Source organism: Neodiprion pinetum, chromosome 7 (assembly GCF_021155775.2).
Source record: "Neodiprion pinetum isolate iyNeoPine1 chromosome 7, iyNeoPine1.2, whole genome shotgun sequence".
NCBI lineage: Eukaryota > Metazoa > Arthropoda > Insecta > Hymenoptera > Diprionidae > Neodiprion > Neodiprion pinetum.
In genome coordinates, this window is record NC_060238.1 from 7,397,426 (window position 1) to 7,421,654 (window position 24,229).

At 36.5% G+C, this 24,229-nt stretch overlaps 1 protein-coding gene across 2 annotated transcripts in view; it reads left to right on the plus strand.

The window, feature by feature from the left end:
- Window positions 1-21,407, plus strand: part of LOC124222966 (odorant receptor 13a-like) — a 45,000-nt gene extending 23,593 nt beyond the window's left edge. The window contains exons 2-9 of one of the 2 annotated variants that reach the window (XM_046634511.2): window positions 14,591-14,796; window positions 15,226-15,624; window positions 17,548-17,823; window positions 18,866-19,149; window positions 19,286-19,385; window positions 20,474-20,581; window positions 20,764-20,919; window positions 21,002-21,407. In XM_046634511.2, coding sequence (XP_046490467.1) covers window positions 15,316-15,624; window positions 17,548-17,823; window positions 18,866-19,149; window positions 19,286-19,385; window positions 20,474-20,581; window positions 20,764-20,919; window positions 21,002-21,052 — 1,284 coding nt within the window. In that variant the 5' untranslated portion in view covers window positions 14,591-14,796; window positions 15,226-15,315 and the 3' untranslated portion in view covers window positions 21,053-21,407. Of the gene's footprint in view, window positions 1-14,590; window positions 14,797-15,225; window positions 15,625-17,530; window positions 17,824-18,865; window positions 19,150-19,285; window positions 19,386-20,473; window positions 20,582-20,763; window positions 20,920-21,001 lie in introns of those variants that run through there. The other variant, XM_046634516.2, reaches the window with a different exon arrangement.
- The last annotated feature ends 2,822 nt before the right edge of the window (window positions 21,408-24,229 follow it).

The following is a 24,229-nucleotide window of genomic DNA, read 5'->3' on the forward strand; positions in this document are numbered from 1 at the left end:
ATTGATACTTAAACATACTTTGCGGAATTAAAAATTGTTGAACACTGAGCTTTCGCCTAATTCAAGCCCAGGGAAAATTTAAACGGTAAATTTAAAGAACAAATGCACGAGTAAATATTTCAGTAATATACAAATTGATGTAGGAAATGAACTTTTCGTACATGAATACGGAAATTTGGAACGAGGAATTTAGAAATAGGAGTCCTGTGGATCAATATTGATAAGTTGATTATTGACAACTGGAAAAGCTGCAACAACTTTGAATTTCACTAAGTGGTACAGCACACACGATGCGAACACGGACTGACAGACATCAAACCGAAACTTCGAATCGAATTTAAACTGCATGCAGAAAAGTTCTTCAAAAGCACATCCGTTGAGCTTTCAACCGATGTTACTAGCAAAAAACAGTCAAAAAATCCGAGAGGACTGAAATCTTCATTCGTCAGAATGAAATGATTAATTTACGATTTTTTTTTTTACATAAAAATCCACTCAAAGATGCGTAACAAAAATTCAATAAAAACTTATATCTGTGGAAGAAAAAAAAAAATTGTTCTAATTTTAAAGCCAGAGCCTCGATTTTACCTCGAAACGAATCCCCAAATTCCAGAGTTTTCAGGCTCTTGGCCAATAAAGTATACAGACGATAGCCCTAAACCTATAAGAGGGCGTCATAAATTTGTCGGATGGTGCTTCAGAGTGTTAATGCCAAAACTTTACTCTGTAACAGAGTCGTTTCAGCAGCAAGGGTTTCACATGAGGTAGTAAAAAAAGGAAGTCGAAATGACAGTGTACACATGTGTATTTATTTTTTTGGTTTCTGTAGCTTAAACTTGCAAAGCGCTCAGCTTTTCAGACTGTACCGTTAAGTTACATATATAATTATAGAGTAGATTAAAAAGCCAGAAGGCAAATAAATCTCTTTTGCGATTGTGTAACAACGTGAATTTAATACATGTTTAGAGATTTGCTCGTGAAATATTTTGAAAGAATTCAGCATGCAATTTATTGCATGATTTATCTTGTAATTTCGATAAAATAAATGTGAATGAACTGTGTGATTTTTGATCCGGTATGTCTGATGATTCGTGCTTTTGTAATTTGCTACGTGATTTTTTATTCATTTTATCAAATTTACAAGATGAATCGTGTAAAAAATTAAACGCTGAATTCTTTTAAAAGATCTTATGATTTGACACGTGAACATTTTCAGTGAGGTAAATCGTTGGTTACAACTCTCGAATTCAGCTCTGGTATCAGAATAATAGACCATCCTTAAGATTTAAACATCCGATACGAAGGCCTCGCAATTTCCGGTTGATATCTCTCAATCAACAATCAGCGTACAGCTAATTCGCAAGATATGTTGTAGCAGAAAGATGAGTATAGAAATTAATTGATCCTGCAGGTTTGGATGATTGAAGGATGCTTATTTCAAGGCAAGTCACTTTTAGACAGTGATAATTTGACGGAACAAATCAGATTTTGTGAAATAGTTTATTGTACTTGCGCGTAATATAAACAGAATGTAGTGATTATGCAGGATAAAAAAACCGCAGAACCTATTCAAGGTGAAATATTTTGCGAGATTATTATTTCTGTAGAAAACATGCCGGAAAAACAGTTTTATCGCGATACTTTTCATCATCGTGAACAGAAAAGAGTCTATCGGTCTATCCGACAAACTTGTGCAATGATCTCGAAAATAGCCGAGTGAAAAATTTGAAACCGACAGGACTTGGCAGCGTAATGGAAAAGTTTCGACATTTTTCTTTCTGAAAAACAAATAATTTATAAATTTTTTTAAAAATATATGTACAAACTGGGATAAGCATAGGTAATCGATTACTTAGAAAAAGTAATGAGGAGGAAAAAGTATACATTTTTTCTGGAAAACACTGAAAATCGATTTATTTCCGATAAAATCGGCAGTTTAAATTGAATTGCCCATCATTTGATTGTAAAATCCTGTAAGTTTCAGTTCTTTTCATCGCACCGTTTCCGAGATCATCGCGGGAATTCGTCAGACATACCGACAGTTTTCTAAAAAGCTTTTTGTTCGGATTACAGTAGTTCGAACACGTGAAGATTCGTTGAAATTAGTAAAATTGATTTTCGACTAAAATTAATACTTTTCTTATATCACCAAACGTGATGAAAAGCAAAGACGTCAAAAGATTATCCGCAGAGGGAACGTTTCATGTTATTGGGAAAATAGAATTTTCAAATCGTGTGATACGTCTTGATCACATTTTGTTGCATGTGTATATTGAGTCAATATCAATTTTCGCGCCAACGTTCTGAGACACTCAAATTAAATAGCAATCTACATATTTCATCAACGTTCCTCGCATAGCTTTCTACACATCGGAACGGAAATCTCGTACGTAGAAACCGTCATCAATTTGTTCTTACGTGACATTTCAGACCCGATAATAACACCTATATTAATTCATAGTATCGTAATGCAGACATGTAAAGCGTAAAATGTTGCTAAACTCGGTAATTCAGCTGATCGTGACCTGAATTCCTAATTACCTGTGGCATGAAATAAAAAAGGAAAACTTCTGTGATTCATCAGAATTCGATTAAATAGTGAATAAATTTTTATTCAACGAAACAAATTGTTCCATAGCTAGGTTTAATACTATTTCACGAATTGTTTAGGTACTTCAACTGAAGCCAAATCATTCTCATTTCATCAATCAAATTATGATTTATAGTTTTATGTGATTTCACAGCCACAATGTTAAATTTGCACGTCATTTTATTAAAAATAGTTGAAACACCTTCAATAGGAAGAACTAGTGTGACACACTCCTTTGGATTCAACAACGCTTAGTCAATGCCTGGCGTTTGAACTCGCAGATTCGCATAGACGAGGTATTCATCATAAAGATCTTCAACGGAAGTTTGGTTATGGCGCGTGAACACACGCAAAATGAGCAGTGAATACAGGCGATAGGCGATAGGCGAATTCTTAGTATTTGGGCTTCCATCAATGTTAAAACTAAAGCTAAACTATTCTTGCTACTTTTCTCTTCGACTTCGAACAGCACTCGATGACTGGGGAATCCTGAAACTAATCCTGTGATCGAAATAAATTGCCAGGTGAGTCAACAGCGGCCATGTTGAATTTGTACTACCGTTTCAACTGTAAACTGTGCAAATGTTTCAGACACTTTTCGCTACTGCCATAAATGCAAGTAATTTTAATAGCTCACCTACGTGGACCAGTTGGATCTAAAAACGTAATTTATTGCCACAAGCTCGATGATTATCTTTCAACCTTCGGGAATTCATCTTTCGTAATCCACTTGCACGAATATCTTTGAATAGATTTGTAGAAAGGTATTGAAGGGGCATTGACAGTTAATTGCTAGTATCATCGTGTGATTTTTACGTGGTTTCAAAAGTTTGGGTAAGATTGTGCGAGACAAATGGAATAGAATCCGGTACGAGGTGATTTACTCGTATTTCTTTTCGCTACTCGCGTCACAAGTCTTACGGAGCGTTGTAAGAAAACTGGTAGTGCAATTTCGCGGTAATATTTCGACAGAATTCTTAGTTATAAAGCCGTGTAACCGATTCGTGCCGTAAACATATGTTGTTATAAAGAAATTCTAGTAAAATGTGTGCACTTCGCGTGAGTCGTAATATCGGTTTACACTTTATCGGCCGGGTAATCGAATGCAACGGTTACGCCGCCCGTTTCGTTAAGCCAAGAGAACACATCGGTATGTATACCTATACGCTTGGTATAGCGATGAAATATACTAGCTAGGGTCTGGAAGCGGGCATGAATGTTAATGCGGGGACGACGAAGGAGATGAGAATTGAGGAGCGGCTGGAGGGTCGGTCGGACGGCGTGCTGAAGTTGAGAAGAGAAAGATGATCGGATTAGGGGTAAAGACAAGGGAGATTACCCGATTACCGGAATTATCTCGCTGTCCGACTGGGTGACGCGCCGTTTAAGATAGCTGCGAAAATCCCCGGCTCACCACCATTTCCTACCCCATTTACTGCCAGGGTGTATCGAGGCGCTATTCAAGTATCTACAGGCACGTGGCTCGAAATCGTACCAGGTAAATAAAAATTATACAAACTGTTCTCACTTTGATTTTAAACACCTGTGTGCAATTTGAATGTGATTTTCTGAACCGTACCGGAGTTATTTTACTTGTGATTTTTTACTGGATTTTACATTGATTCTTGTGGAAAACTGCAAGGTTTAATTTAAAATCTCGAAAAATTGAAAGTAAAATGAATCCGGTATGGTTCAGAAAATCGCTTTCAAATTTTACGCAGGTGTTTCGAATAAAAGTGAAAACAATTTTTATCACCTTCATTGCCCTGGCACGATTTTGACCCACACGCCTGTACATCCTTAAGGATGTACCTACTGGCTATACATTCACGATCAAAAGTGAGTCTCCTCGACAATATTGAATACTTCCAAATAAGATAAAAATCTGAATAAAATTCAACCACGATAAAGACGATAATAAAATTCGATTCAAGTAATAATAATGCCCAGAAGTTGTCAATGAATTTTTTAAACAAAATATTGTTTAACAAATTTTCAGGGAATGTTTTCTTCTGTCACGTGAAATGAATTCGTTGATTTTTCTGAACACGGATGAATTTTCAAAGAATTTTTGCATTATTTTGAAACTTCAGCTTTCGAAAATTGTAAATTTTGAAAAATGGAAGAAAAATCGTGAATTTTCGATCCGATTTCGTAAAAACATTAAAATTACAAAGTTTCCGGGGCATTGAACGAAGAGTTTCGTGAATACAACTTTTACAAATTTTCGAAAACGGAAATTTCAAAACACTTATATAATTCTGAAAAGATACACGTGTATTCAGAAGATTTAGCGATTTAATTTTACATGAAAGAAAAAAAAAAAAAAACGTTCCTAGAAAATTTGTTGAGCAATGTTTCGTTTAATCAATTTATCGATAACTTTTGGGCATTATTATTATTCAAATTCAATTTTCTTATCGTTTTTATTACGTTTGATTTTTTCCGATTTTTATCTTAACACAAATTATTCAATATTTACTTACTTTTGGTTGAGAATGTATAGCCAGTAAATCCTTAAGGCTGACGATCACAAGGATATAAGGTACGATATGTCAAAAAGGGTTTATTCCAATTATTTTTAATTTAAAGATAGTATTCTTCGATAGTTTATTCTCTTTTTCACTATTCAGATTCCGAGAAATAATTTTTTGTACAAATTGTTGGACGTTTAAATTCGATTTCCTATAATTCACAATCGACGAATTTTTCATTATATGCTTCATGAAAAAATGTGTTGATCTTAAAAAGTGATCTCCGAAATTTTGCATCTTCTATCTCCGCTTATCCACCAACACAACGTTAGTCTTGCCATTGCCTCATAGCTTGGGATTTGTGAAACCGCAAGACCAGCATCGTACTGTTTGTAGAAGCAAGCAGAGAAAAGATACACAATTTCAGCGAGCATGGTGGATTATTCAAACTGGCAACGTAACGGGTGAGAAAACAGTTCAAAACAACATAATCAGGGCCGTGCCTACCACGCAGGAAAATTTCTATGCGCGTTGTAAAAATTTTTTTAGACGATCTGTGAAGACTTTTATGCTGAACAAAATAAATCCAACCAAATTAGAATCGGGTAAGAAACACGAGAGTTGGATCATTTTGACCGTTCTAATTATGAAATCGTTTTTGGGAATAGTTGACATCTTAAGTTTTGTCGTTCGAATTTGTTTAGATTCATTGTTATCACAAAGTACGGATGTTGTTTTATTTTACGATCACTATCATTGACGCGAACAACATTGCTGGAGATATTTTAAACGGTTTTCACGCATCCTAATGCACGTTTTATCCTTTAAGTGGGGTTAGGGGAAAATCTCGTTGAAACAACACTCACGCCCTACACATACGGAATACGTAATGGCAAATTAAGTCTTTCGCTGGTCCTTTAAGTGAAACTTGGTTGGTTAAAGTTTTGTCTAATTACATTAAATTAGGTATATCCGAGTGTTTAAATTTCGATTAAAGGATGATTCGATTACCTTGAGTAAAATTTCATCCTCCCATGATGACCGGACGTCGAATCTTTCATGGCTACTCTCTTCGTCCCTTGTACGCACGGCAAATACGCAGTGCTTAATTGAATATATTCTTTGAACGTGTACCTACTTCTCCAATTTCTTGAACCGTGAAGTAAAATTCCCTGAATTTTTTAGGAGGTTGCAGTGGTAAAAGAATGAAAAGTTGATATTTGTTAAAATTTGGCACGCTGGTGAGGTTTTATGGCTTGAATGCTTTCCTGAAGTTTAACACCGATTCACAACTTCAGAGCCCAGTGGTTGTAAACTAAAAATTCCAGCTTCTGGATTCGATTAAGATGGCTTCTTATGGAAATTTGTTCACCTTCCAAAAGTTTTTTTCTTCTAGCGAGATAAAAAAATGTTAGTAAGAAAAGTTCAAATTAACGATATGTGTGAAAGTTTTGGAACATGAGTACTTATTAAATGAGATATTGATAATTTTATATCGAAAAAGACATAATTTTACGGTACCTCAAACAGCATGATAGATTTGGCAATGTTGCACGAGCTGCAGGGTTAAGTTGGGTTGCCATCGGTTTCTGCTATTTCGGTTAATCCGCACAATGTTGCCAAATCTCAACGGATAATACGTGAGTCAAGTAATTGAAAGATTCAAATTTTATTCCAATCAATTTGACTATCGCACTTCCTGTAGAACCTCCTTAATACTAATCTACATCCGTATCGACATTACAATGATGAAACAGTTAAATGTAGAAAGTTAAACATTGTCTTGTACATGGAAATCAGAGAGAAACCATTCACAACAATAATGAAGAATATGGAAATTCGAATATGGTGTTTCATTATTTCTTTATGTAGGTGTTTTTATCGTTTTGCTTTTTTGCACAAGAAACTATTCCAAATGAGTGTAAAAGCTGTGCACTTTTATACTCGTTCGTTAGGCCAATAACTCACAATCAGATGAAATGGGGAGAAACGTATAAGAACGAGAAAAAGAGAAATAATCCGGTCATCATCGCAACCGCCACTTATAACTTAACCTTATAACTATAACGAAAAGCAATTCTTCCTCGGCCTATCGAAACATCGTCCGGGCGATACGAAGACCGGCTTCGCCTTACCTGAAGACAGCTGCGTACCGGTGTAAACATATTGGTGAACAATAACCGCAAGTAGAATACTAATGCGATTTGGAATAGTTATGTTTCTTTGGGGTATAGCGAGTGGAGAAGGCTTAACGCGAATATCGGCAGGATTGATAAAGCAAGGCACGTAAGACGTTGGGGTCAAGTGATCCTTTCGGGGCTTGGTGAAAGAAACTTTGGCAAAACGCGCGTTTTTGCGATTCGCGCGTGCAGAAATACTTCTTTCAAATACGGGTTGCGATATTTACCGGTTTATATTTTTTTTTCGCCTGAACAAAGGGCTTTCAATTTTTCGACTGTAAGATTTCGACGACGGATCAAATGAAATCGACTACATTTACTGCCGTTCGAAAAATGAAATTCCCGCGTAGGCACATGCAGAGTGGTTTACTAACGACCACTGATATCTAACGACAGAATATTTATAGCATAATGCGCATGCGCCACAATCCGAAAGCAGTTATTTGCCAGGGTGACCAACCGTCGTGAACGTAACCTAAAAAATTTTGGCAGTTACCGCTTGCAGTTGTTTTCAATACCGACAGCTGTCAAAAATTTTGAGGTTATATACATCGCGGCGATATTTCGTCTATAGCACCTTGCAGAATCCTTATAGAAATTGACTTCCGGTAGAATCATTTGAATTTTCAATATGTTATAGTACATGACCTCCTGATCAAAAGTTCTCATGAATACAAGTCCCGAAAATCAGTAGTTTCCGATATACAGGCATCGGAAGAAAGGTGTTCAGATTTTTTGATGTCTATGAATGTAGTGATTTTCACGAATAACGCTTCAAGGGGACTTGAAATCAAAAAAATTACTCGAAAAACTGAACGGTTCATTCTCAAAAATAGGCAGGATCCTGTGACTTATTCCATCCATGCCTTATTTCCATAAGGATTCTGTGGGGTTCTTTATGACAGTTGGTCACCCTGGCAAACAATTGCCGCCTGATTGTAGCGCATGCGCATTGAAATGTAACAGACAATGGACCATTTTGTCGTTGAAAATTCACGCTGTAGGTATAAATGCACACGAGGTACAGATAATCGGAAATCAAGAACAAGAAGAAGAAATGGAGCGAGCACCTGACGTGGATTAATACTCACGAGGATCCCGGAGGCTACGCGAAGTACCTACACAACTCTCGCGATCGGCAGTCAAGCAAGGTATATCCCCTGGGTAAGTATCGGCGATACGTCACCCGAGACATCGACCACTTTCCACGAACGATGCTGGAAAACTTTTGACACCCGGCTTGTATTGGCAAGGTGAGAAATGATTACGTTGTCATTCGTCACCCACATTTCTGAATTAATTGAGATTTTCGATCCAGAAAAATAGAAAATATTGGCGCTTTCAACAACATGCAACTTAGACATTGATGCTATTCATTTCAAATCACTTACAAACTTTCACTTACAAAAAAATATAAGCAATCTCGTGCAATTTCACTCCACGATGGCTGATATCATTTAAACTTTTTTTTACTCCGTTGGCATCGTTAAATATTTGATTTTACAACGTTGAACCGGTATTGATTATGAGCCTTGATTGGTTTGAATAAAACGAGTCATTGGTGGAATGAAATCAACTAAATTTACTGGATTCTTCCCCATTTCTGAAGCGTTTTGAAACTATGCATCGATATCTAAGCTTCTGTTTGTAATTCCAGTATTTTCTACCTTCGCATCTAACGAACAAAATTATTTTATCTCTACGCAATGTGAGCACGCCTCGTACCAAAATTAATAAAAAAAATGGGCATCGTTTACAGGGAAACCAATCTTGTTAGCTGAAATTTACTGACGCATATTACGAAAGTGTCAGTAAACTGAGAGTCGAAATTTAATTACAATTTTCACAACGTCGCGTCGTCGGTGAAAACACGCACTTGGGATTCCAGTAGTCAAAGCCGCTGCAGCAGGAATCCAAGACTGCAGACTCGAAGTTGGACTTGCAGTGGAAACGGGAAGAACGAGAAGCAATCTTCGAATAACTTGAGCGGAAGTGGATATTCTTCGTTTCATCGTATACTTGTGTCGAAGGCCGCAACATCCGGATTCGAATCAGTTCCGACTGCGGGTTATTTGAGACGAACCGGTGCAGAGAAGGTTGAACGTCGACGTGCCAACCGTTGTGAAATGGAGTCGGTAACAGGTAGAGGGCTGTAAAACTATAGGTGAGCGAGAATGGATCTCAAGTGGAGCCGAGAATTTTTCCCCCTTTCCTCGGTTATTCACTCGGAGGAAAGTTCTTCGAACCTTTCATGCGTACATTTTTCCTTGCACGCGATTCACTTGAAATTTGGCACGCGCGTGCTTTTAGGGTCGCTGATTATGAATCTGAAGTTGAAATTGTAAAATTTAAAACGGCGGATCCAATATGGCGGACAAGCAAAGAGAAGAAGAAAATTTTTTTGGCGTGTATTAAGTTTGAGCAAAAATTGGCATTTGGATTCTCACGTTAGATTATCAGGAATTTTGACCATTTGTTTACATGTGTTATTTTTGTAATAAATAAATAAATAAACTTTGTATATATATATATTTTTTTCTTTAATTAGGCATATTTCAAGGACTATTTGGAAACAAAAAAAAATTGGCAATTATTACCGAAAAAGTAGTCCAACGAATAAAAAGCGGCAGAAAAAACAAAAAAGAAGACCAAACGCTGAGCGTTGAATTAAAAGTTTCAATTGGATAAAATTTCTTACAATCCAGAAAACAAATTTTTTCATTCCTACAATAAGTTAACGAATGCTTTATTGGATTTTAATTCTTTATTTATTGGTACGGGTAAATAGTTTTTTTGTTTCAGCGATCCAACTCGTTAACTATAAATATACACAGTCGCTCGTTTCAGAGGACTGGTTTGAAAAAACTTTTTTCAAATGTAAAAAGCTATTTTCATGTTTTTTATTTTGCAAATCAAACAAAACTTTGCTCGGTTTGAAAAAATTTTCGTTTCAGATTTGATAAAAAAAAAAAAAAAGAATTTTTTTCTCAAGAAATTCTTTCTCCAAGTGTCAAACTCCCGACGGTTAGTCGTCGAGTCTTTGAAAAAGTTGTCAAAGCCGTTGTACTCGCAACACGCACATTGTTCGTTTCGCCCTACGGATTTTAAACACGTTATTTCGTTACTTACTTATCGTCGCGTAACTTCCATCGGCTTCGCGCTGGTAATTCAGCCCTAAAACGCCTTTGTGTAAATTCGTTAGCCGGCACACCCGGCTGTGAAACCCGACAGCGTTTTACAATTTGAAAATCGCAACCCCCACGCTGCGTTACGCCAGTCACCGAATTTAAGTGTATGTATTTCATAAATTAGACGCGGACAGGAGCGTCATGCTGCTTACCTCCGTTGTAAAGCACTCGAGAACCATTTTTCAAACAGATTTTCTTTCGCCCGCATGTACTTGATCATCAGGCCCTGAGCCTTGTATTATTATTTGCGTTATTAATTATCGCCGCGTATTATGGTAACATTATTGATAACTACCGATACTTTGAATCCTTAAAGGGATTCGTGCGAAGATGAGATCAGGCTCCCTTGCCGAAGGGATGAGAGAGTCAAGGGTGAAAACCCTGAGAGATAAGGCAGGGAGACTCGAATAGGTTGTGGCCGGATGGGACTGAGGGTGTTTTTACTACTTTCTTTCGCACAGTTACTTTCGTAGCTCCTCGTGTATCCGAATAAACCAACTCTGTTTCATAAATTTCATCCCCTTTAAGCTGCGCAGTCGCAGCTTTCAAGAAACCTGGTTAAGGATGAGCCAAGGATCAGAAAAAGAAAACAAAATACGTTCAAAAAATCTCCAGTGGTGTTGCTAGTGGCGCAAATGATTATAGTGAACTAGAATAAATCAACTTCGCCTTGAAGTGATGTGATTGAAATGAATCTGAACGAAATTTTAAGAACGCAAGCTAAAATCTCATAACAATTTGAAAAAGGCTTTGCAATCAGAACGTTCGAAGTGATTTAACTCTGGTGTTTCATTTCCGAGTCCGATATTTCTGGGCTAATTTTATTCGCCATTCGGATCTCTGTATTAAGATTGTTTGACAAGTTTACCAACAGTCATGAATAAAGTAGGGTAAAAATAAATTTGTGCTAGTAGCCTAGTGGCCTAGCCAAAATTATTTTACACAAAAAATTGTTACCATACAAAATTGTAAATATTCATAGTTTATCATAAAAACTTGTATTTTTTCTATTAAAAAATCTACAACATACTACGATTTTTAACGAGGTAAATACGGTAAAATACTGGTTTGTTAATGATCACATTTGCACAACACAACTTTACTATGTGATGCAAAATTTCTCAAACATCTTTCAGTCCATTCGAGGAATCTGATTAGCGAAACGAGTCCAAAAACATATTAAAATAGGATCAAGAACACCGGAGGTCAATGATTTTGTACGTTCAAATTGTATCGCATTGCTTCAATTTTTTTTGAATCGTTATAAATTGTGTTCATTCGAACGAGCTTATATTCATTTCTGTCACATATGTGACAGTGTTTTTTTGTTTTTCATTCGAATTCACCGTATAATCGGCGCGACTAAAATTGATGAAGACTTTTTGAACAGCGGATGTGTAATATCGCCGACGTTTGCATCGGCGAGTCAGATGGATTTAAACCATGGTTTGCAGGTTCTTATTAACTTCCGTCGACTGTCGAGGAACGTTTCTATACACACTTCATGCAGAATGCATGGATTCACCTGAAGCGATATTCTATTCATATAAGTTTCAATGCTCGTTCGACATGTTCGCTTTATAGTTTCACGTGTCTCTTTATAGACCGGTATAAGTAGCTAAGGCGATCAGTGTTCAACACGAATGCATAAGACAAGTTGAAACAAGTATGCGGGAAAGCCTTCAACTGGAAATCCCGCTGTAGTAACAGCACTCGATGCTATTATTCATCATTATATACTGCACGGTATCGGCGTTTTGTGCCATTTCAGAATTCGTGCATCTGTACATTGAATATAATTACGTATGCATAAGTTCCTCAGACGCGTCGGCAGATCGAAGATTTTTGTGAGCCTGTATACACGGAGGGAAATGAATTCTTGAATTAAGAAAATAGATTTTGTTAGAGTCCATTTACTTCGATCTAGTATCCTTTGTTTGTTCCAAATACGATGACCTCAGTTCAACAATTTCGATTTAGTTAGTTTGTCAGAATGATTGAGTCAAGCAAATTCCTTGATTCAACGAAAGTCCTTCTTGACGCGATCGAGTAAAGCATCGATTCGAGTGAACATTTTGATGTACTTCCGAAATTGAGTCAACCAAATATCATTTCATTCGAAGTTTGTGCATTGTTCCTCCAAGTTTCATGTTCGTTGACAGAAACAATTGGGTACTTCAAATAAAATAAGTACACGAATCTAGCCAACAAAAAATTTACATCAGTCGAATGCCGTAATTCGTAGATCCAACCGGAGCTTTTTTGGCGTAACTCGTTGAATCAGTTGCACCGATTTGTTTAAGAGGTAAAAGAAATATCACGTGCTTTGAAACAAGTAGAGAATATATTCATCGTAAACATCGGTATACTAGTACTATGAAGGGCCACTAGGCGGTGAACTTTCTCGCTACGGAATTAGTTTCAGAGATAGTAATAAAACCGGGTAGGCGGCTTAGAAGTTAGATACGGATAATGTGATATAAAGTTATCATCAGACCCGTTACAAGTGAAGAAAGCATAATACCAAGTTTTGGGTCATCAAAGTTAATGTTGACTACAAATAAACAAAACTTAATGGCACAAGTTCAGTTTAGACTTCTATGTACGCAACAATAAGCTTTCGGTTTTCATCCATTAAATATCGAGTAAGTCCCACAAAATATTCACTAAACAGAATGATAAATGACATCGTTCGAAGAATGTGTTTTGTACGCTTGAATAATTCTCATGTTCAGTAAATGCAAAAGATTTTTGTAACAACAGATTTCATCACATGTTCAAACCATTGAACTACCGACTCCCCTAAACATGTATTGAAACAAGCTCAATTTGTTTTGATAAAAAAATTTCAATCACACATTTTCCTGATCCAAAATTCACATTATCACCGTGAAACTCACGTCGTGTTATCTTGAATAAATTGACAACCAGCATGATCATTCAAAGGTTTGATTAAATTCCATATTAGGTTGTCACAAGAATTTCGTCCGAAAAAATTACTTCGTCGAATTCAGTAAGCATTGTGTTCGCCACACTTGACTATGGCATTTAGTTGAATCAAACGAATATCCCTTGGCTCAAATAATCCTTTCCCTCGGTGCGTATACACTGTATATCACAGTCGTGTTTTGGTCCGAATTCATTAGGCACGAGCCGGGGAAAGAACAGGGAAGGGAGGCTTAATGTATTCGACAAATAAGTGGTAATCGTTATAATAACAACGCAGTGAGCACCTTGTATAACCTAATGAATATTGCCTAAAACCTGCTTCACTCAACCATTGCCCTTTCAAAACCCGAGATAGTGTGTAACAGGTATAAAGTCTATTATCGTTGTTGCGTACTCATCGCACCGTGGCGAATCCCCCGAGCATTAAAGGGGCGAGAGAGGAACTGCTCTAGAAGCTCGACGATTAAACGGGTAGGAAGGTACTCGTCAATTTTTAATCAAAACCAGTCACGGATCGCTTCGTTTTCAGTACCGTTCGGTATGTTGGGGCTAAATTTTTGATCACTTTCTAAACAGAGAGAGAGAGAGAGAGAGAGAGAGAAAGGGAGAAGGATGAAAATGGAAGAGCAGGAAAGGGGAAAGAAAAATTGGTTTCGATCAAAATTTCCAAGGATCAATTGCCTTTCTTCAACATTTATGCACGTATGCCGAATTTTATGAAAATCCTAATTCATCGAGCTTACAAAAGAGGTTGGAACATTGAATCATCGAATACTCAGATGATTTCAATTTCACAATGGTCAAGATTCGGGTTACTTTTAATTCCCAGAAGTCGATGTTTGGTAATCTTTACTATTCAAAGATTCGTTGGTGTGTTTGACGAAAAGTTTGTTCTCGACACGTTGAGCCGTTGAGAGATTTTCTCCGACTCGAAGTTTTGTTGAACTGAAAAATAGTTCAAGATAATGGTTGATCTATATTTCAATGATTCGTTCGACAGTTTTCCTTGTGATGTCAACTTTAATCGTGCATTAACGACCTGGGAAACACCCACTTGGGCTTATGAATATTCCCAGAAGGTTGTTCGACTTGTGAACAAGTTGTAAGAACATATCCAACGCTCTTTCACGATCCAGTTGGAAAAGTTTGAAAGTTTTTTTTTATATGTATCTCGGTGAGTGCATTTATATTCTTATTATTGTTTTTTAGATGTATATATACAGGCGAGAGAGAAGACTCGACCTTCTTGAGAAAATTACGAGTGCGCCAACGTCTTCGCCATTATGCAGACAAGTTTCAGGCTTGACTGCAGAGAGAGTTTAACTCTGCCAGAATATCGTTCTTTCTTTTATCTTCCGTTGTGTTGTTGAGAAAAGAGTGTCGGTCATTTTCATTTAAAGGGGTCGACTATAAAAGTGAGTGAATTCCAGAATTTTTCATCTCTACAACAGATTATTCGATTCTATTAAGGTTTGTTTCACTCAAAAGTATGTTGATCGAGCTTTGCTGAAATACTTTCTTCATTTACGCCAGTCCTTTTGCTGGATGACATTGTTCTTGGAGGGTTCAACCTCTTTTCTACGATCTGGTTTTTTCCAAATGATCATGCTTTTTTCTTCACTAAATTAAAAAAGCCATCGACTTTTTCAAGAAAAATCAAATTTCTACTGTTAGAAATATTCTCGCAAGGGTTGGTTTTATATTTCAAGTTGGCAACACTTGTTCAACATTCAATCAAAATCAGTCGAAACACACTATACAAACATAAGCAGAGATTAATAATCTTAAAATATAATCCACACGTAATATTTTAATCTGTGTCTTTTGTTTTAAATAAACCTGAGATACCAGCATTGACTTCGTATAGTCGCAATTTTCTTGGTAAAAAAAAAAAAACCAAAAAAAAAAATCAACCGGAACTTTGCCCGTAAAAAATGGATGAAATCCGATCGTCGAACGAGGAGCATTTTCGAAAGGAGTTGATTTTCGAGGGTGTCAAAATGTACGAACGATACGTAACGCTGCATCGACGTTTGCTGCAACCGGTAGGACTTTGGCCGAGAAAAGCTCGTTGGAATAACTTGACTTGCTGTATCTACGAAGCAAATGCGTTTGTTAATATTTCCTGGATGATTCTCGTCTCGTCGAGCCAATATTTTTCCATTTGGGATGCTCGAGATAACTTCTTTGAGGTGATGGAGATCATCAGCGCCATGACGACAGCCTTCTTGATTATACACAAGGTGAGCTTTGAAAGTTGTAAGCTGCATTTTCGATCTTTTCAAGATCTTAGCGACCCTAGAATAATTATGCCTATGCATAGTAACAGTAATTTGAATTAATAACTCGGTCATATGAAAAAGTGAATGCATTTTTTCAGTTCACGAAATCAATTCAACTATCTAAACTTAATTAAACACAATTTTTTACTGAGAAACAATGATCAACTTCTCTGAAAAGTTACACCTTATGCGGTCATTATTATCAAATCACTGAAGAAGTTTCCAAAAATTTTCAGAGCCTGTTTTGATATTGTGTAAAATTTTTTAATGTACAGCATCTATTCAATGAGTTTCAAATTTGACTAACAGCCGCAAACGTGATTCGGATATCGAAACGTTTGTCAGTCAGTCGATTTATCGTGTGATATAAATAATCGATGAAAAACAACCACGAAGTTGATATTGAGTATTAGGTATTTATATTTACGGAACGTCGAATTAAATCTCGGTCAATTGCTATTTCCTGCCTGCTTTGTAAAAATCGGAAATCAGAACGCGCCTTTGAATATTGGAAAAACATTAAACTGCGATTACCTCGAAAACAGGAGAACTTCAAGTGATTCGGAGCTTAATGTTTCATATCCTCTCGACAGCTCTGAATAACTTGAATCCAAGGATATATGTATACTGCTAGCAGGGAATGGATTTGCAGCTTCATTGAATTTCGATAACAAAATATGTATATCCAGTACACCGATTGTCACAACGATCAAAATTCGTTTCAATTAAATGCCTGACAATCGTTAAAGATCAAAAACTATTATTATTATTATCTGGAAAAGTAGAGGTTTTTTAGGCTTCATTTTTCCGGAATTCTTGGCTTTATTCCACGCGGTTCTTAGTCATAAGAACTATTACAATAATTTATGAACCGAAAAACGAAGTAACTCTTGGTCGAAGAATCACTTGTCGGAGTGCAATAAATTTTTTTTACGGAAAACAAAACGAATCTATAGCTCGGAAAAGAGGGGATAGTTTTTCTTATGGCGCAACACCTGAGGAAGTAAAAATTACGCCGATAAGTGAAAAAACGTAATTCTTGACACAAAGAATAAAAGTTTCCGTTAAATTGAATAGAAAACTTGTGAACTTAATGTAGCAAAAATTCTAGATCGAAGTCTGCGAGAAAACAATCGGCATTTAATACAACAACTTCGGCAAATATTCAAACGCGTCAAATTTGCTCGAGCAAATTATTGTTTGTTTTGAATAAAAAATTAGTATTTGTCAACAACTACTCCGGATTCACCGTGTGTACAATAACACACGTCTGCAAAGAAATCTTACTTCGGAATAAAAATATTACAGATACGAAGGTTTTCAATATGCCGAATCCATGTGTCTGCTTTCCATTTTTTTCTATCACGTATATATTAAATGATATGATTTTTTTTCTATTGTTCAAAATTCAGAATTCGTTGTGTTTTGTTTTTGCATTTACACTACTTTAAAATCTATTTAAATAGTAATCCCAGGACACATTGCAACGGAAAATGGTCAGACGGAATGCTTGCAGATTTCTTTTTGATCGATTCGCCGTGAAATTTCCAATCGATGATACATGAAAAAAGAACGAGAGTTTTTAATAGTTGAACATTTTAACTTTATAACTTTTCTTTCTTATGAATGTTATTGCCATCTTTGTTGACAACTTGTAAGCAAAAATAGGGTTTTATTTGAGAAAAAAAAAAAGAAATAAAACATTACACGAAAATTATACGTGATACATATTTTTTATTACTATATTTCGATTCGTGAGCATCAAATCAATTATAATTACACTTAACGACAAGAAGGAGAAGGAGAATATTTTTTTTTTTTTATCTTTTTATGCAGATCTGTGTAATCAAACGCAACTCAAAATCAGTATGTTTCGTTCCGCAGGCTTTCACGCTGTTATTCAAACGTTCAAAAATACGAGAAATCGATGATACAATTCGCGAATTATGGATCGACGGATGGTGCAGACACAATGCGTCGGTTCGCCGACAGATGACGATGGTAGCCGGCGTGACGAAAACCCTGACGCTGATTTACCTCAGTCTGATAATAATCACTGTAATAAATTTTGCCGTTTCACCAATGGTTTCGCTTTATACCCAAAGGGCGGCAAATCTCTCCGAGGATGAAATCGTCTACGTTCTTCCATACCTGGCGCAGGTGCGTTATTTTCATACCTTAAGAAATTTTAAGAATTCATGTCTCAATAAACAAATATTCAATTTGATTGGAGTTTGTTTCGTTCGAAAGAATGCGTTTTTTTTTCTTTTTTTTTTTTTTTTTTTTTAGAATCAATTAATACGAAGCACTGTTATCGAAAATCACGTGTCAAATATTTCGCTCTGTGACACGTTTTGCGGCCAAATCGATTTACTTCAAATTTGGAGAAAATATACGTGAAGTTTTGACCCTCTGTGCCACGTTTCAACAATTCTACTTCCTTTCTGTTCATCGTATTTCTATCTTTGTTAATTAAATTTAAAACAATCGCAAGTTTTTATTGACAGATGAAATTGCGATTTCAAACGGTCGTAATTGCGATGAGAAATAAAGGGTAAAATCGTTTCTTGACGAAGAGGCTAAACTGTCCAAGAATGCTGTTCCCAAATTTGAAGTTAATCGGTTTAGCCGTTTTTTAAACATGTCACCGAGAAAAATCGTCAATTTTTACGGATTAATTCTATTGAAGAAATACGGAAATAAATCTCGGTCCAGGTCATTTTTAATGAGACGAACTCCAATCGATTGAATAATTTTTGTCAACGTGTAAGTTCTCGGAACTCACTTTCTTTTTTAACCGTCACTCTACTAGTCGTCCCTAACACGTAAATTAATTAATCTTCCAAACTATGCGAAATCCCGTGTGTCGAAAAACCGTTTCCACCCCTTATTCGTGTTTCTTGCTCGTGGAACTTTTCCAGAGTTCGAATTAAACTGAAAATTTAGACCATTCGAAACTTTGTTTTTTCGTAAAAGTTCGATTTCTTTACTTCAAGTTTCGCCACCAAATAATTCGGAAATAGGCGCTTTGAAAATATTTGGAATTCGGAACTTCAACCCCGCCCTGTCAATCAGTATATTTCCAATCCACTTACTGCGATGTTTCTTCAACTTGTTATCCATTTCCGCACATGATATGAAGCATTGTAATAATCATGTTGAATAAATCAAATGCATCAACATCAACGATGGTTTTATACAGTTTCCCGGTGTGGACATAAGAAACCAAACGAACTACACGATGTGTTACATCGCCTCCAGTATCGTCAGTATTCCGATTATTCTCTACGCTGCTGGAACGGACATTTTTTACATTTCATACATAACCCAGATATCGCTACAGTTCGATTTACTGACGCTGGAAATCAGCGAACTTTTCGACGAACAGAAGACTAACAAATCGCCATCACCCAGCAGAGTCGAAAAATCAAAGATACAGAAGTTTGCCTTCAAGAAATGTGTACAAAAACACCAGAAACTGATCAGGTCAATTTATTTCAATTTCTTCAGAACCAATATCTTCCATCTAAAAATGAAAATTTATCTCCATTATTCGGACGTGCGATTGACCGTTACGCCAATCCAACTGAGCGTATCGACTTTTCTCTTTTTCCGTTCGCAGCTCGGGCCGGATAATGGAACAGCTCTTCTCCCAAATTCTATTCGGCATATGTGTCGTCAGCACTGTCTCGATGTGCGCAGTTATGTTTGAAACTGTAGTGGTGAGTTTCTCTCCTTGAACTGAAACAACGTATTGTAGCTACAGAGTGAATAGACCAGATAGAAGAACGACATCATATCGTAGTGACGTTTTTTTTTCTGTTTTACTTTTACTTGTTCAACAAAGAGCGAGTAATAGTCCAGTCAAAATAGATCTGTATTCGAGATCTATTTTTATGAACAGGGGTTTTCACCTTCAGGAACTCAAATCTGAAATCATGTTTCAACTGCGTAGCTGGCGTTTTTGAAAAACAGCAATACGCTAAGAGAAATTTTTAGTTCCGGTTAACGCTCAGTCCTTGACTATTTTCATTTTTTTACCAGAATCGAAAAATATAGTTCTAGGTAGAAAATGAAAATTAGTTTTATAGCTGTTACCGGAAAGTCTGGTATCCGTTACTATTCTTTCTCATTACGATCACTGTTGCTATATTTTCTTGCAACTGTTGCGAAAATTTAATGCTTGTGCAACAATAAATTGACGTTAAAGCCTTGTTTAACTAAAAAAAGTAGAGTAAACCGAAGAAACTGATTTTGCGTAGCAATTACCAAAAAAGGATCGACAATAGCGGAAAATGTTTACGCGTACCTCGTTTTTCGTAATGCCAACAATATTCAAATAGTTTTTTAACGATACCTGTTTTACTGAATTTTTCTAGTTAATTTAATAAATGAAATTTAAATTTTTCTCAGTTTTCTGACGTTTTTTGGATTTTCCTCAAAAACTGATATTGTTAGATGAAAAATGGCTTGACCATCGTACAGAGTGGAAAATTCTACATGGAATTATGTTGTCATATGTGAGAAACGGAGTCGGATTAACGAATTAAGAAAAAAGAAATCCTACTTATCGACGGCATCTGGGAAATTTTGGTGAAATTTTTCCTTTTTTCTTATTTTGTTAATCCGACGCCGTTTCCGACATGTGAGGACATAATTCGATGCAGTATTTTCCACTCTATACGATAGTCGAGTCATTTTTTATCTATAAATAGCAGTTTTTGAGGAAATCCCGAATATTTTTAATTCAGACCTTTTTTGACCGGCCTATAATACGGAAAATACAACTCATCTGAATCGCGAATTTCAGGCAAGTCACAATCAGCATGGAAACACCACGCAGTTCGTGCTGTACCTAATTTTCGAAGTAACCGAGGTCTTCATCTATTGCTGGTTTGGAAATATTTTAGTGGACAAGGTAAGAATATCAAGGTCGCAGATAGTAAGAGATAACCTTTTGACATCCTAATTTTGTCGACGAATCTTCAGCTTTTATCAACTTCTCTTGCGTGTCATGTCAGCCATTAATTACCGTCAACCCGTTCAACGAATTATAAAACAAAGTAAATTTACTTGAACTTCACTGTTTTTATACTTCAGAGTATGCTGCTATGTCAGGAGGCTTACTGCACGAAATGGTACAACGCAGATACGATCTTGCAGAAGGATTTGATGATGGTAATGACGAGAGCTCAACAGCCGGTCTACGTGAGCGCCTGCGGTTTTGTCGTAATATCGCTGAATGTCTGCACAAAGGTGAGGCAACATGCACATCCATGATATCGTGTAAGAAGTATAAGAAATAAGTGTACGTGCATAAATGATCACATATTTTCAGATACTGAATACCGCAGCGTCATATTTCACACTTATTCGCAAGATGTACTAACAACCCAATTGCTGCACTGTTTGGAAATCTGTAAATTGTTGCATGAAAATTTGTCCAGTGATTTTCTATGCGATCAATTTTCATGGTCTTTTCGAGGATAGTGAATTGATGTTAAGGAATAGCGAAAAAAATCAAAGTCTTATTTTAGTATTCACACATTTTGCGAGTTGTTTGAACATTTGAATAAAGTATGAAAGACTTGAATAAATTATAAATCTCAATTTCATTACCGCTTATGACGACGCCTGAATCTGAAGAAAGTTCGTTTTTGGGATGGCTGACTCCATCGATACATCGGTCAATCAAGTTAAGTGGCTAATTGTTGTGCAACAAAACCTCTTTAACTAGTTTCAAGTTTTTTCAGGGAACCGAACTGTCCGCTAAATGGTCGCTCCTGTCAAATAAGTTGTAAGTATTTGCGATCTTCTGATTCGGAGTATAATCCAACAAGAAATTCATGCATCTACGAGACCATGTCGTTTTTTGATATCAATCTGTAATCAAAAAATCCGCAGAAACTATTAAGACTTGGTATTGATGCTCCTCATTATCGCCATCATAGAGAAATTTTTATTTGTGTAAAATATTGATGGTCTGTGTAAAGTTGAAACTTTTTTACTTTACAGACAATTTCAAAATATCACACACGTGCGCGCAAAAGTTTACTTTGGCACTTGACACGAATTTCACTCGCAGGGCTTGAAAAATATTGCAAGCAATTTGGGCGTGAACCTTTTGAAATCACTCGTGAAAAAAATTTTCTCGTTACGCCCTTGTTGCATAGACTTCTATTATTGCGTGATTGAAGTTTGGATGTATCTCTAGAGAAATGTTCCATCGTGATTTTCGCATTGTCAAATAGGCATTGCCTAGTGATTATTCAACTCAATCCTCACTTTACCGATCAGGGGATCACATTTCAGGCCTTTGTCTGATGACCATAGTCAGCTAATTTTTTACACTAACAATAAGCCTAACAATTCATGGCTCGGATGAAATCAGCCACATTGTTGTCATTACATGGGCTAACAATTATTTCCACTATGTAGACAAGGAACTAAAGCCACGGCGAAAATGATTCAAAAATGAACTGAAAATCCTCATCTGTCTCGGTCACCGTCCGAACATCGTCAGCCTCCTTGGCGCTTGCACTAACAATGAGAATCATGATGATGGTAAGTGTTTCTACCTATTGAAATTCCTTATGTGGATCCTGACCGGTTAGTTCTTATTTTTAGTCATCTTGGAATTTTGGCGCTTTGGAAACTTGCACGACTACAGTGGTGGTGCAGGTAAAAGTTTGTCGAAGAATTGGATACCGACTCTGAGGAAATCAATGATTCCAATTCTGATGCCGATCCGATCGACGTCAAATTCCATAGATGAACTATTCCGATACGCGAGTAGCTAAGTCTCAAGTAAACCCAAGAATCATCTTCGAGTTTTAGTACTTAGTTCATGAAAATGTCGACGATATGAGTCACAAGTGGTGTTTGGGAACGTCCTGGCCCTGCATTTTCTCGTCACGGGTAAATCGTTACAACAATCAGTTACGCTTGCTCGTGAACACTATACTCATATAAATACTTTCTTGCATACATGTATAATTGCGATGGTAGAGTATCTTATTTTGATAGATTGCCACGTGCTCTTTCCGAATTTTCACTTTGCCACCTAGTATCTGTTCAGTTCGCGCCACTATGTTGAAAAAAATGGCACCGCAAAACAGTTTTTTAACGATATGTCATTTCTGACTCATTTTGAAATGAAAACTTTTCTTAGTTTATAAATATTTTCAAAAGAAAGGTGAGCTTTTTTTCTTATAGGATCACCAATTTTCAGAGTAGAACAATTCAGCCGGTTGATTGTTCAAACTCTGATGCATTTGCTACTCTGAAAATTGGTGATCCATTGGGATATATTGTCTTGAACAAAATATTTGAAATACCATATCAGATACCGATTACGGTAGTTTTTGAAAGTAGTCCGAGTTTTTACCTGCGTACAGGTGCAACACGTCTCTGCAGGATACGATATATGATATATGACATTGCATTGTCACTATTTCGTGTAACCTAGATTGGAATGAATGAAAAAATTAGTTTCATGCGTGTTTTCTTTATATTTCCTCAATTGTTGGTCTTTTGTTGTTGCAGATGTCTTCCTCGCATTCCTGAGGGTCGAGTTAGTCGGAAAGGTTCATAGGAATTAATTCTCAGACAAAAGAGTTGGGCTCAAAAAAGTGAGACTTACCCCTATGGATTTTTGTTGCGAATTGTGGATAGTGCTGGAATCAATTCTTTGATGCGCTATATCGATGTAATTTTCGAATGGGAACCCGAACTGAAAAGTGTCGACTCGCTGCGAACAACGGATCGAAAGTGACGGCCGTAAAACATAAAATTTAAACCGAGCTTTTGAAAAGGTGGAAAGGAAAATTGAAAAATTCAAAGCTATGAGGACTCAGCTGCAGATGAGTTTCAGTTTATTCGGCATGCCATGATTTGAGTGCAAGTGTTTGGATGTCGGTGGACAGTACTTCACGAAGATGGGAAAAAAGCAAGAAAAGCAACAATGCAATTAGCTATAACATGAGATATAAGATTAGGGGCCATCCATAAATTACGTCACACGAATTTTAGAACTTTTAAACGCCTCCCCCCCGTCCTTGTCACAGGTTGTCACATATTTAGAACCCCCTCCCCCCTGATGTGACGTCACAAATTTTTCAAACTTATGCATGTACTTAAAAATAATCAAAAGAAAACAGTTACTTTCATTTTTCTCTTATCTTTATTATATATAATCTTTATGTATAAATTTCGTGTTTTAGTATTTTAAATTTTAACACGTGACGTCACAAAGCTTTTGACCCCCCCCCCCTCCCATTAACGTGTGACGTCATTTATGGATGGCCCCTTAGTATACTAGATATATGAAATTACGGAGAAGACGGAAAATGTTATGCAAGATAGTTTTTATTGTCTTTTGTCGGTATAGTTTAAGTTTTGACCTGCGTACTGGTGCATTGTGCCTCGGCAGGATACGATATGTATATTGTATTGCTGCTATTGTATGATACCCAGGATTAACATGAATAAATGAGCAGATTTCTCTGGGTTTTAGTCGTCCTTTTTAATATATTAACCCTATGATATTCTCAATGCCATTTTGCAA